The sequence below is a fragment of the Arachis ipaensis genome, chromosome B05 (assembly GCF_000816755.2).
Source record: "Arachis ipaensis cultivar K30076 chromosome B05, Araip1.1, whole genome shotgun sequence".
Classification (NCBI taxonomy): Eukaryota; Viridiplantae; Streptophyta; class Magnoliopsida; order Fabales; family Fabaceae; genus Arachis; species Arachis ipaensis.
The window spans coordinates 36,319,243-36,333,314 of NC_029789.2; the positions used below are offsets into that span (position 1 = coordinate 36,319,243).

The 14,072-nt window shown below is 45.1% G+C and overlaps 1 protein-coding gene across 1 annotated transcript; it reads right to left on the minus strand.

The window, feature by feature from the left end:
- LOC107640527 lies at positions 5,232 to 7,076 on the minus strand. The gene is made up of 2 exons (XM_016344042.1): positions 6,447 to 7,076; positions 5,232 to 6,332 (listed from the first exon to the last, which is right to left on the minus strand). The coding sequence occupies exons 1-2, from the start codon at positions 7,074 to 7,076 to the stop codon at positions 5,232 to 5,234; spliced, it is 1,731 nt and encodes a 576-aa protein (XP_016199528.1).

Below are 14,072 nucleotides of genomic sequence, written 5' to 3' on the forward strand. Positions count from 1 at the left end.
CCTAAATCAGATATAGAAGAATAATTTGCTTGAAAGCTCTCCCGGACATTGTGATGATTATGGATATACATTATGCATAGTTATTTCGTTCAAATTAAGAAACTTTACACATATAGTTAAGGGTTTTTTTGGCTATTTCTTGAACAACTATTATTTCTCATATACAGGGTATGATGACTGCTGTTTCTAATGGACTATAGATAGTTAGATATAGAAGAATAATTTGGTTTGTATGATGACAACATACGTTGGAGCAGCATAAAGCTAAGTGCTACAGAAGCAGCATTTTCAACAACAACAACAATCAAATGAAGAGTCTCTTACATGTTTTGTTTTCTTCTTGATTGTTTGTGTGAGATTAGAGAGACAATTAGAGTGGAGTGGAAGAGGCACAACTATATATATCAGTGTATGATTTATAGTATTTACACTGAGATTGTTAAAGTTTAAGATCGAAGAATTTTAAATATACTTAAAACATTGATTTTCTAATAGTTTTAATCGTTAATTTTGACTATATATATATATTAATTGAAATTAATAGTTAAAATTAGGGGTAAGTGTTGTTTTGATCCCTAATGTTGAGGCTCAGAATCGAAACCGTCCCTGATGTAATTTTTAATTTAAAATCGTCCTTAATGTTACATTTCATTTTAAAATCGTCCTTTCTAATAAAATTTTTTTATTAATGACAAAACTACCCTTTTTTTCACCATATTCTTCTTATTCTTCTTCATCCAGGAGAAGCTTGTTCTTCTTCTTTCAGAAAAAACAAATTCTTCTTCCATTAACAAATTAAAAATACAAGAACAAAAACCAGATTCAACAAAACCAACAACAATTCAGAAATCAAAAAAGTATAAAACCAATCAACAGCAATTCAGAAATCAAAACAAGAACAAAACCAACAAAGATTCAACAAATCAAATCAGATTCAACAAATCAAATCCAGATTCAACAAATCAAAATCAGATTCAACAAAGAAGATGCAAAAGCAGAAGCAAAAGCAGAGACACTCAACAAAGAAGATGCAGAAGCAGAAGAAGCAAAAGACGAAGCAGAAACAGATATCGAAGCAAGAAGCAGAAGCGGCGAGGAGCAGCGGCATGAAGCAGTGGCGAGAACGCGGCTCCAAGCTTCGCCGGCGTGAAGCAATGGCGTGAAGCAGTGGCAGTGAGGAGCGAAAGCCGAGGCTCTCTCCCTGGCTTGCGACGGTGACGGCGACGGCAGCTCCAAGCTTCGCCGGTGCCGTCCCCCTCCCCCTTCCCCTTCCCCCCCTCCCTTTCCCCTATTACATCAGGGACAATTTCGATTCTGTGCCTCAACGTTAGGGACCAAAACAATACTTAACCCTTAAAATTACTAGAATATTGGTATTTTAGATATATTTAAAAAATTTTTCTATATGTTCGTTACCTAAGGGACCTTGGGTGCTCGACGGGTCGGGTGATACAGAGAGGATGATCGAGTGAGGCCTTGAACGGACTTAGAGCGGGGGTAAAGGTGTCTGCTGGAAGATGGTGACGTCGGAGACGGCGTGGACGGCCGGGGGGGCCACCTGTAAGGACATTCTGATGATCAAGTCAGTGTCCGTACGGGGTGATGGCCAAATTAGGTAAGATGTTACGTACCTCGGGGGGAGAGCTGACCTCTCCCCTTATATACTGTGCTGGGTGGGCCCATAGGTGTCCTAGCCCACTGGCCAGGAAGCTTATTATGAGCTGTCCTAGTCCACGTGGAGGTCAGGTCGTTCTAGCTTCCGGGTCGGGGGCCTCGGGTGCTGCCTCAAAGGTACCGACCCGACCGGTTGCTAGGCGTGGTGACTTGAGCCGCTGTGGCAGGTCGCGTGTGCTTCGGGTCGGGTGTGGTGGTCCGACCCGTCGGGTTACCTTTGTTGAGGCTGGTTCGGAGCATGGGTCGGAAGTGGTGGTCCGACCCGTCGAGTAGGCAGGCTGGACTGTGGCAGTCCGTAACAGTGCCCCCAACGTGCCAGCTTTGAGGTTTGGAGCTCGGGGCTGGGCGCGTTTGATTTACTCGCCGCATTGGGACGTGTCTTCTTTCCTGGGAGCTCATTGATAATGTCCGTGTTCTTCACGCATGGCTGGTTCGTTTCGCCCTTGGGGCTGTCTTCTTTTGACGGTTTATGCCTTTGGGCCTGCCCTTTTCGTTTTATAACTTCTTCTCCACTCTTCTTTTTTTCTTCTTCCGTTTTTCTCTTATCATTGTTGCTTCCATTCTTTTCCCTGTTTTTGCTGCTGACTCAATCTTCTTGCTGCTGTTTTAACCTGCTGCTTCATTCTTCGGATTCCTCTTTTGATTATCTGCGAATCCTTCCTGCATTTTCCTGGTATGTTATTTTTACAGTTTTCCCTGCTTTCTATTTTCTTTTGGCTTTCCCTTGTGTGTTTTCCTTTGCGCATGCTTGGGTTTTGTTTATTTTGGCTGCGTCTTCTTTTAGATGGGGTGCCACTGGGTGTTTTATTTCAACTTTTAATTGAGCTCTGGGTTAGCATAAAGGTGCATGGGGTGGTTCAAGGAATTGTAGCTTATTTTACTGTTCTTAGGGTTCTCGACCTCCCGTGCTGACTGAGTGGTGCCCCCATTGTAGGTATGGCCCAGCGTCCTGTGGTTCCGAACATGGCTCAGTGGCCGTTAGCCGATCTGGTCAACCACTACGCCTAGGTTACTTCCGACGTGAAGGATACGCCGTCCAGGGTTACCCGCGAGAGCCTCCAAGAGCTTCGTCAGGTTGAGCTCTTGTGCATAAGGGGTCCCGAGGAGGCGCTCTATCACGTTTACGTCCCTGTTGACCGGGAACGTGTTTGCCACAAAAACTTGGCATCTCCGCATGTGGTTGATTGGTTGTGGGTTTACAGACCCATGTTTACTACCCTGGGAGTTTGTCTCCGTTTTTCTCCTTTTGTAATGGGTTTGTTGAACCGGTGCGATGTTGCTCCGTCGCAGCTGCACCCGAATAGTTGGGCCGCTATTTGGTGTTTTGAAATGGTCTGCGAGTCTGGAGATCCCAGTCTCCATGAATGTTTTTCTCTACCTCTTCCTCCTTACCAACCCTTCTCGGGAGGGAAAAACAAAGAAAGGGTATATGTCTTTTAGGGGTCAACAAGGTCGTAGGGTCGTTGGCCTTTTTGAGGACTCTTTTCATGGCTACAAATCAACTTTCTTTAAGGTCAGACTGGTTGAGGACCATCAACCTTTCTAGCTTACTGCGGAAGGGGAAAGACGGATCCCGACCTATTGGAGTTTTAGGGCGGGGTCCGACCGGTCGGTCTTATGTTGGTGAGTCCTTTGTTTACTTGTATTTTTCTTAGTGTTTTGCTTTCCCTTGCTCACGTCTTGTCTTTGCTTGCAGTTTCCATGGCTGGTGGGAAAACTACTATGGCTGAGCTGATGAACCTTCTTGAGGGGAGTGGCAAGGACTCCTCGGCAACTCCCTCAGCGGATCATGGTTAGGAGGGCACTGGAGAGGGTAGTGGTTAGGTCATCGGGGCTGATCAGGGGGAGGCGGAGTCGGCCAAATGCGGACTTTGAGGAGGAGATCCCTGTTGAGGGGGAGGGTCCGGCGTTTGGTGATGACGACCTGATGATCGTTGGTAACCTTAAGAAGAGAAAACTAGACTCGGGAAAGGCTCTTTCTATTATGGAAAAGAGCTTTGATGCTGGGCATTTTATTGAGTCCCAACTACTTCCTGGCACCGAGGAGTTTTTTCGGGATGCCGACTTTGCGGGCCAGGTGAGGTGGATTTATCGTAGCCTTCTCCGGGTTGCCGCAATCGCCAAGAAGGTAGAACCCATCTTGGGAAGTGTTCATGTTTTGGAGGGAAAACTTCGGAGTTCCCAGAAGGATCTGACGGATTCGAGATCTCGGGAGGAGTCTCTGAAGTTGAAGTCAGAGGAGGATGCTAAGGAGATCAACAGGTTGTTGGAGTGTGACCTCTCTCTGATGAATTCTTTGAATGCCTCTCATGGTGAAACTGCTGCTGCTGAAAAGAAGGTCAAAGATTTGGAGGAGAAGCTTACTTTGGCGGAGAGCTCAGCTGCAGCTGCTCGCCAGGAGATGCCTTCTTTGAAGAAAAAGAACAAGGAGATTGCGAAGGGGGCCCGGGAGGCCGTGAAGCTTACTGAGGAGGGGATTAAGGCTCAGGTGGCCGTGTTGGCTCCCGACCTCGACCTTTCTCAAATTGGGGCCTTCAAGACGGTTAAGGATGGGAGGATTGTGGATATCCTCAAGCCTTGAGATCGAGACATCTCCTTCCTTCTTTTTCCTTTTATCTTAGTGTTTCTGAACATTACTTTTGGGCCTGTTTGTGGTGCCTTTGGTTGTAATAGATACTTTCGACGCTTTACTTTAATTAGGCCGTTTGTGTTTTTGCTTTGGTATTCATTTGCTCGGGCCGTCGTGGCTTTGTTTATTTATTACTTTACTTATCCGGGCCGTTGTGGCTTTTTGGTATTCGGTTTACCGTGTTTTCCTGGTTTTTACCGTTTTGTTGCTATCCTTTTTGTTGCGTGTTTGTTTTGACTTTGGGTCCCTTTGGCTCCCGGGGTGATCAGTCCTGGGTTTTCGTTAGGTCGACCGCTCGCCATTTTGTCTTATTATCACGTCGTTGTGGCGTGTTGATGTATATCTTGCAGAAACAAGGTAATTACGCATGCATATATAGAATTTAAAACAAAGGAATAATGTAACGTGTAATTAAGTGACAGAGGGGTAAAGAAATGGAAAGCAATTTAAAGTGTAGGACCGTCAAGTCATGTGGCCACTTCTTCTTTATGAATAAAATCTTTTTAGGTTTGCCATATTCCAGGTCCTTGGCACCTCGCTTCCGTCTAGCCTCTCTAGCTTGTAGGCGCCCTTGCCGAGGACTTCCCTTACCCTGTAAGGTCCTTCCCAATTCACAGCCAACTTGCCTTCTCCCGGGGTTGGTGGTCCTATGTCGTTGCACCGTAATACCAGGTCGCCTTCCCCGAGGCTTCTCTTCAGTACTTTGTTGTTGTACCTTAGTGCTATCCTTTGCTTGATTGCTGTTTCCGTCAGATGTGCCATCTGCCTTGTTTCATCGACCAGGTCTTTTTCGACCGCCTCGTTTCCCCCTCCGAGGAGTAACCTTGGACTTGGCTCCCCGATCTCGACTGGGATGACAGCGTCGACCCCGTATGTGAGTCAAAAGAGTGGTTTCGCCGGTAGATGTTTGGGGAGAGGTTCTGTAAGATCATAAGACCGAGGCTAATTTGTCTACCCATGACCCCTTCTTCCCTTCAAGTTGTTTCTTTAGTCCTTTTAAGATGAATTTGTTGGCTGCTTCTACCTGGCCGTTGCTCTGGGGGTGCTCGACTGAGGAGAACTTCTGCTTGATTCCTAGTCCTAGTAGGAACTCTTTGAACTTCTTGTCGGTGAACTGCGTCCCATTATCTGATATGACAGATTCTGGGATTCTGAATCTGGTGACTACTTGCCTCCACATGAATTTTTGACAATTAGCCGAAGATATGCTGGCCAGTGGTTCGGCTTCTACCCATTTGGTGTAGTAGTCTATGGCTACTATTAAGTATTTTACTTGCCCTGGCCCGGGTGGGAATGGCCCTAAGAGGTTGAGTCCCCATCGGGCGAAAGGTCGTGGTGCCATCATCAGACTGAGTTCTTCAGGTGGAGCTTTGTGGAAGTTGGAGTTTTCTTGGCATTTTCTACATTTTTTGACAAACTCCCGAGCATCCGACATCATTGTGGGCCAATAATATCCTGCCTTGATAAGCTTTCTTGCTAACGACCTTCCTCCGATGTGGTGACCATAACACCCCTCATGGACTTCGCTTAGGACGCAGTCTGTTTGGTCGGGGCGTAGGCATTTGAGTAGGGGTTGGTGGAGCCCTCGTTTGTATAACTGACCTTGTATGATCACATACTTGGGGGATTCCCTCTTGGTGGCTTGTGCTTCCTTCTCGTTCTCGGGAGTTTTGCCGTTCTCCAAGTATCGGAGGATGGGGTATATCCATGAGGGGGGGCTCGGCGCCTGGGTTGCACACAGGATGACTGCTGGTTCAGTTGTCAGCCCCTGGATTAGAGACCTGTTTCTCGTTCCGGGTTTGGTGCATGCTAACTTGGAGAGGAGGTCTGCTTGGGCGTTTCTTTCTCTGGAGACATGTTGAACCACGACTTCCTCAAAGCTTTTGCATAGCTCTTTTACTTTCTCCAGGTACTTTCTCCAGGTATTTATCTGGGAGGTGACGATCTGGGAGTTGCTGCTGACTTCTATTCTTGATGCCCCGACTTCTTTGGCTAGGATTAACCCTCCTATCAGGGCTTCGTACTCAGCCTGGTTGTTGGAGACTGGGAAGTCGAACTTGATCGATTGTTCGTAAGCTACCCCTGCCGAGTTTTCGAGGATGATTCCGGCCCCTCCAAATGTTTGGTTGGATGCTCCGTCAACGTGGAGCTTCCACCGTGTGCTCGGTATGTCGGGTGCCTCTCCCGTGACTTCTACCAGGAAATCCACCAGTGCTTGGGCTTTGATTGCCTGCCCGGGCTCGTATTGCAGGTCGTATTGAGACAGCTCTACTGCACATGCCATCATTCTCCCTGCAAGGTCGGGTTTTTGAAGGACTTGCCGTATGGCCTGGTCGGTTCTCAGGATGACCACGTGCCCCTGGAAGTATTGTTTTAGCCTTCTAGACGAGGTTAGTAGGGCGTAGGCCAATTTTTCCAGCTTGGTGTACTTCAACTCCGCCCCTTGGAGTACTTTGCTGATGAAGTATATTGGGTGTTGAGTCTTGTCTTCTTCTCGGACGAGGATTGCCGCCATGGCTTGTGTGGTCACCGCTAGATATAGGTACAGCAGTTCTCCTTCTCTGGGCTTGCTGAGCACGGGAGGTTCTGATAGTATCTTTTTGAAATGGTGGAATGCTTCTTCGCACGCCGGAGTCCATTCGAAGGCGATCCCTTTCTTCATTAGGTTAAAGAATGGGATGGCCTTCTCTGCCAAGGCTCCGAGGAACCGGGACAAAGCCGTAAGTTTCCCAGCGAGCCGCTGCACATCTTTGACGCATCCTGGGCTAGTCATTTTGAGGACGGCTTCGCACTTGTCGGGGTTGGCCTCTACCCCCCCCTTTGTGTTATCATGAAGCCTAGGAATTTCCCAGCTTCCATGGCAAATGCGTATTTGAGTGGGTAAAGCCTCATCTTGAATTTCCTTAGTGCCTCGAAGACGGTTTGGAGGTCGTCAATAAGACTGCTCGGCTCTGCTGTTTTCTCCAGGATGTCGTCGACGTACACCTCTACTATTTTGCCGATGAGGTCGTGGAAGACCTTGCTCATCAGCCTTTGGTAGGTGGCTCCTACGTTCCTCAATCCGAATGGCATCACCTTGTAGCAGTAGGTGCCTGCCGGTGTTATGAATGTCGTTTTGTCTTCGTCAGGTCGGTGCATCGAGATCTGGTTATAGCCAAAGTCTGCGTCCATGAAGCTGAGGAAGCGATATCCTGCCGCCGAGTCTACCAAGGTGTCGATGTTGGGGAGGGGGAAAGAGTCTTTAGGGCATGCTTTGTTTAGATCGGAATAGTCGACACACATTCTCCATCTCCCGCTGGCTTTTTTAACGAGGACGACGTTGGACAGCCATGTCGAGTACTTGGGCTCTTTGATGAATCCGGCTTCTAGTAGTCCGTCTGTTTGCTTGGCCACCTCATCGGCCCTTTCCTGAGACATCTTTCTTCGCCTTTGGGCTACTGATGAGCGGATAATTTATACGCTTTTTGGCATTATTTTTAGTATATTTTTAGTAGGATCTAGTTACTTTTAGGGATGTTTTTATTAGTTTTTATGTTAAATTCACATTTCTGGACTTTACTATGAGTTTGTGTGTTTTTCTGGGATTTCAGGTATTTTCTGGCTGAAATTGAGGGACTTGAGCAAAAATCATATTCAGAGGTAGAAGAAGGACTGCTGATGCTGTTGGATTCTGACCTCCCTACACTCAAAGTGGATTTTCTGGAGCTACAAAACTCAAAATGGCACGCTTCTAATTGCATTGGAAAGTAGACATCCAGGGTTTCCAGCAATATATAATAGTCCATACTTTGGCCGAGTTTAGACGACGCAAAAGAGTGTTGAACGCCAGTTCTACGCTGCAGTCTGGAGTTAAACGCCAAAAACACGTCACGAACCAGAGTTGAACGCCAGAAACACGTTACAAACTGGCGTTCAACTCCAAGAATGACCTCTGCACGTGTAAACTTCAAGTTCAGCCCAAGCACACACCAAGTGGGCCCCGGAAGTAGATTTATGCATCAATTACTTACTTCTGTAAACTCTAGTAACTAGTTTAGTATAAATAGGACTTTTTACTATTGTATTTTCATCTTGGGACGTCTAGTTCTTAGATTATGGGGGCTGGCCATTCGGCCATGCCTGAACCTTTCACTTATGTATTTTTAACGGTAGAGTTTCTACACTCCATAGATTAAGGTGTGGAGCTCTGCTGTTCCTCATGAATTAATGCAAAGTACTACTGTTTTCTATTCAATTCAACTTATTCTGCTTCTAAGATATCCATTCGCACCCAAGAACATGATGAATGTGATGATTATGTGACGCTCATCATCATTCTCACTTATGAACGCGTGCCTGACAAACACTTCCGTTCTACATGCAACCAAGCTAGAATGAGTATCTCTTAGATATCTAATACAGAGGACCGAGTCCGAGATATTAGAATCTTCGTGGTATAAGTTAGAACCTATGGATGGCCATTCCTGAGATCCAGAAAGTCTAAACCTTGTCTGTGGTATTCCGAGTAGGATCTGGGAAGGGATGGCTGTGACGATCTTCAAACTCGCGAGTGCTGGGCGTAGTGACAGACGCAAAAGGAGGGTGAATCCTATTCCAGTATGATCGAGAACCTCAGATGATTAGTCGTGCCGTGACAGAGCATTTGGACCTTTTTCACAAGAGGATGGGATGTAGCCATTGACAACGGTGATGCCCTTACAGAAAGCTTGCCATGGAAAGGAGTAAGACTGATTGGATGAAGACAGCGGGAAAGCAGAGATTCAGAGGAACGAAAGCATCTCTATACGCTTATCTGAAATTCTCACCAATGAATTACATAAGTATTTCTATCTTTATTTTCTATTTATTTATTTATTAATTTTGAAAACTTCATAACCATTTGATATCTGCCTGACTGAGATTTACAAGGTGACCATAGCTTGCTTCATACCGACAATCTCCGTGGGATCGACCCTTACTCACGTAAGGTTTTATTACTTGGACGACCCAGTGCACTTGCTGGTTAGTCGTGCGAAGTTGTGAAATTATGTCTGGACCATGGTATTGTGCACCAGTTCTTGGAGCCATTGCCGGGGAGAGAACGAACAACAAATTTTACAACCTCTGAGATCACAATTTTGCATACCAAGTTTTTGGCGCCGTTGTCGGAGATTGTTCGAGTTTGGACAACAGAGTCAACCAGAGTCCCCACAGTCAAACTCTAAGTTTGGTGTTGAACTCCTATATCCAAACTCTAAGTTTGGTGTTGGGGAGTCTCAACAATGCTCTGAACATCTGTGAGGCTCCATGAGAGCCCACTGTCAAGCTATTGACATTAAAGAAGCGCTTGTTGGGAGGCAACCCAATTTTTATTTAATTATATTTTTTATTAGTTATATGTCTTCATAGGTTCATGATCATGTGGAGTCACAAAAATAAATTAAAAAATTGAAGAAAAAATAAAAAAAATAGCAGAAGAAAAATCACACCCTGGAGGAGGATCTTACTGGCGTTTAAACGCCAGTAAGGAGCATCTGGCTGGCGTTCAACGCCAGAACAGAGCATGGATCTAGCATTGAACGCCAGAAACAAGCAGCATCCTGGTGTTCAGACGCCAGAAATGCACACTGAGGAAGAGCTAGCGCTGAACGCCAGAAACAAGCATCTGGGCGCTGAACGCCCAGAACAAGCATCAATTCAGCGTTTAAATGCCAGAATTGCATGCAAAGGCATTTTACATGCCTAATGGGTGCAGGGATGCAAATCCTTGACACCTCAGGATCTGTCTGTGGACCCCACAGGATCCCCATCTACCACCACTCACTCTCTTCCCTCTTCTCAATGTTCATCCTCTCTTCCCAATAAACACTCTTCCCCAAAACTCTTCACCAATCACCTCAATCTCTCTTCCCTATCACCACTTCACCACTCACATCCATCCACTCTTCCCCATAAACCTACCTTATAAACTCCAGACTGGACCTTAAGCCTGTGGCTAGAGGATGGTTGGAGTTCATCCAACGCTCCATCATCCCCACTAGCAACCGATCTGAAGTTACTGTGGATCGGGCCATCATAATTCATAGCATCATGACTGGTGAGGAAGTACAAGTTCATGAAGTCATCTCCCTTGAACTCTACAAAATAGCCGAAAAGTCCTCCCCCTTGGCAAGGCTAGCTTTCCCTCATCTTATTTGCCATCTATGTTACTCAGCTGAAGCTTTCATAGAAGGAGACATTCCCATTGAGGAAGAGAAGTCCATCACTAAGAAAAGGATGAAGCAAACAAGAGAGCCCACTCATGGAGCTCAAGAAACACATGAGGAAGCTCATCATCAAGAAATCCCTAAGATACCTCAAGGGATGCACTTTCCTCCACAGAATTTTTGGGAGCAAATCAACACCTCCCTAGGAGAATTAAGTTCCAACATGGGACAATTAAGGGTGGAACATCAAGAGCACTCCATCATCCTTCATGAAATTAGAGAAGATCAAAAAGCAATGAGGGAGGAGCAACAAAGACAATGAAGAGACATATAAGAGCTCAAGGACATCATTGGTTCCTCAAGAAGGAAACGCCACCATCACTAAGGTGGATTCATTCCTTGTTCTTATATTCTCTGTTTTTCGTTTTTCTTATGTTAAGTGCTTATCCATGTTTGTGTCTTATTACATGATTATTAGTATTTAGTAACTATGTCTTAAAGTTATGAATGTCCTATGAATCCATCACCTCTCTTAAATGAAAAATATTTTAATTCAAAAGAACAAGAAGTACATGAGTTTTGAATTTATCCTTGAACTTAGTTTAATTATATTAATGTGGTGACAATGCTTCTTGTTTTCTGAATGAATGCCTGAACAGTGCATATGTCTTTTGAAGTTGTTGTTTAAGAATGTTAAATATGTTGGCTCTTGAAAGAATGATGACGCTGTGTTCAAGAATCAACATAATGAACTAGGAGAATCAATAACATTATCTGAACTCTGAGTTCCTATAGATGTCAATCATTCTGAACCTCAATGGATAAAGTGAGATGCCAAAACTATTCAAGAGGCAAAAAGCTACAAGTCCCGCTCATCTGATTGGAGCTATGTTTTATTGATAGTTTGGAATTTATAGTATATTCTCTTCTTTTTATCCTATTTGATTTTCAGTTGCTTGGGGACAAGCAACAATTTAAGTTTGGTGTTGTGATGAGCGGATAATTTATACGCTTTTTGGCATTGTTTTTAGTATGTTTTTAGTAGGATCTAGTTACTTTTAGGGATTTTTTTATTAGTTTTTATGTTAAATTCACATTTTTGGAATTTACTATGAGTTTGTGTATTTTTCTGTGATTTCAGGTATTTTCTAGCTGAAATTGAGGGACTTGAGCAAAAATCAGATTCAGAGGTAGAAGAAGGACTGTTGATGCTGTTGGATTCTGACCTCCCTGCACTCAAAGTAGATTTTTTGGAGCTACAGAACTCAAAATGGCGCACTTCTAATTTCGTTGGAAAGTAGACATCTAGGGCTTTCCAGTAATATATTATAGTCCATACTTTGGCTGAGTTTAACGATGCAAAAGAGCATTGAACGCCAGTTCTACGCTGCAGTCTGGAGTTAAACGCCAGAAACACGTCACGAACCAGAGTTGAACGCCAGAAACACGTTACAAACTGGCGTTCAACTCCAAGAATGACCTCTGCACGTGTAAACTTCAAGCTCAGCCCAAGCACACACCAAGTGGGCTTCGGAAGTGGATTTATGCATCAATTACTTACTTCTGTAAACCCTAGTAACTAGTTTAGTATAAATAGGACTTTTTACTATTGTATTTTCATCTTGGGACGTCTAGTTCTTAGATCATGGGGGCTGGCCATTCGGCCATGCATGAACCTTTCACTTATGTATTTTTAACGGTAGAGTTTCTACACTCCATAGATTAAGGTGTGGAGCTCTGCTGTTCCTCATGAATTAATGTAAAGTACTACTGTTTTCTATTCAATTCAACTTATTCCGCTTCTAAGATATCCATTCGCACCCAAGAACATGATGAATGTGATGATTATGTGACGCTCATCATCATTCTCACTTATGAACGCGTGCTTGACAAACACTTCTGTTCTACATGCAACCAAGCTAGAATGAGTATCTCTTAGATATCTAATACAGAGGACCGAGTCCGAGATATTAGAATCTTCATGGTATAAGTTAGAACCCATGGATGGCCATTTCTGAGATCCGGAAAGTCTAAACCTTGTCTGTGGTATTCCGAGTAGGATCTGGGAAGGGATGGCTGTGACGATCTTCAAACTCGCGAGTGCTGGGCGTAGTGACAGACGCAAAAGGAGGGTGAATCCTATTCCAGTATGATCGAGAACCTCAGATGATTAGTCGTGTCGTGACAGAGCATTTGGACCTTTTTCACAAGAGGATGAGATGTAGCCATTGACAACGGTGATGCCCTTACAGAAAGCTTGCCATGGAAAGGAGTAAGACTGATTGGATGAAGACAGCGGGAAAGCAGAGATTCAGAGGAACGAAAGTATCTCTATACGCTTATCTGAAATTCTCACCAATGAATTACATAAGTATTTCTATCTTTATTTTCTATTTATTTATTTATTTATTTTGAAAACTTCATAACCATTTGATATCTGCCTGACTGAGATTTACAAGGTAACCATAGCTTGCTTCATACCGACAATCTCCGTGGGATCGACCCTTACTCATGTAAGGTTTTATTACTTGGATGACCCAGTGCACTTGCTGGTTAGTTGTGCGAAGTTGTGAAATTATGTCTGGACCATGGTATTGTGCACCAGTTCTTGGAGCCATTGCCGGGGAGAGAACGAACAACAAATTTTACAACCTCTGAGATCACAATTTCACATACCAGCTACCGGCTTGGCATCTGGTTTGATGGATAGCCGGTGGGACATAACTTCGGGGTCCAACCCCGGCATGTCTGACGGCGTCCACGCAAAGAGGTTACTGTTTTCTTTGACGATCTCCATGAGGGGGCCCTTCAGCTCGTGAGGAAGGTTCCTATTTACAAAGGTAAACTGCTCTACCGAGTTTCCTATTTGGAACTTCTCCATGTCTCCTTCTGGTTCTGACCTTGACTTGTCCTCCATCCTTACGTCCAGGTCTGTCAGGAACACGCTGGCTGCCTTTTTTGACTCTATCCTCAGGAAGAGACTGGCGTTGTCGCAGGTGACCGCCGCTTCTAAGTCTCCCCTAATGGAGCCAACGGCTCCCTTGTCCGTTATGAACTTCATTGTTAAGAATTTGGTGCATATTACGGCTGAGAACTCGTTGATGGTTTTTCTCCCCAGGATGATGTTGTAGGCTGTGGAGTCCTTGAGGACTACGAAGTCCGCCATAACCGACCTCCTGATGTCTCCGGTTCCTAGGCAGATTCGGAGGGAGATTGTCCGGTGGGGTTTGATATAGTTATCGCCTAGTCCCATGACCCCGTGCTGGTGGCTCTTGAGGTCAGATTCTTTGAGTCCCATGGCATTGAATACATTCCTGAACAGGATATTGGAGTCAGCCGCAGTGTCGACGAGGATCCGCCTGACTAACCCCGTCCCGACCATCGCTGCGATTACCATGGGGGTTTTCGGGGATATCGTGAAACCATTGGTCTTCTGGACCGAAAGATATCATTTGAGTTCCTCTATTTGGGATGGCGGGACCTCCCGTCGAGATGGATAGGACCCGGGCATTCTCTTTTGCTGCCAATCTGGACTTGGGGGGGTTATCACGCCTGACCACGATGTTGAACACGAAAGTTGGGGG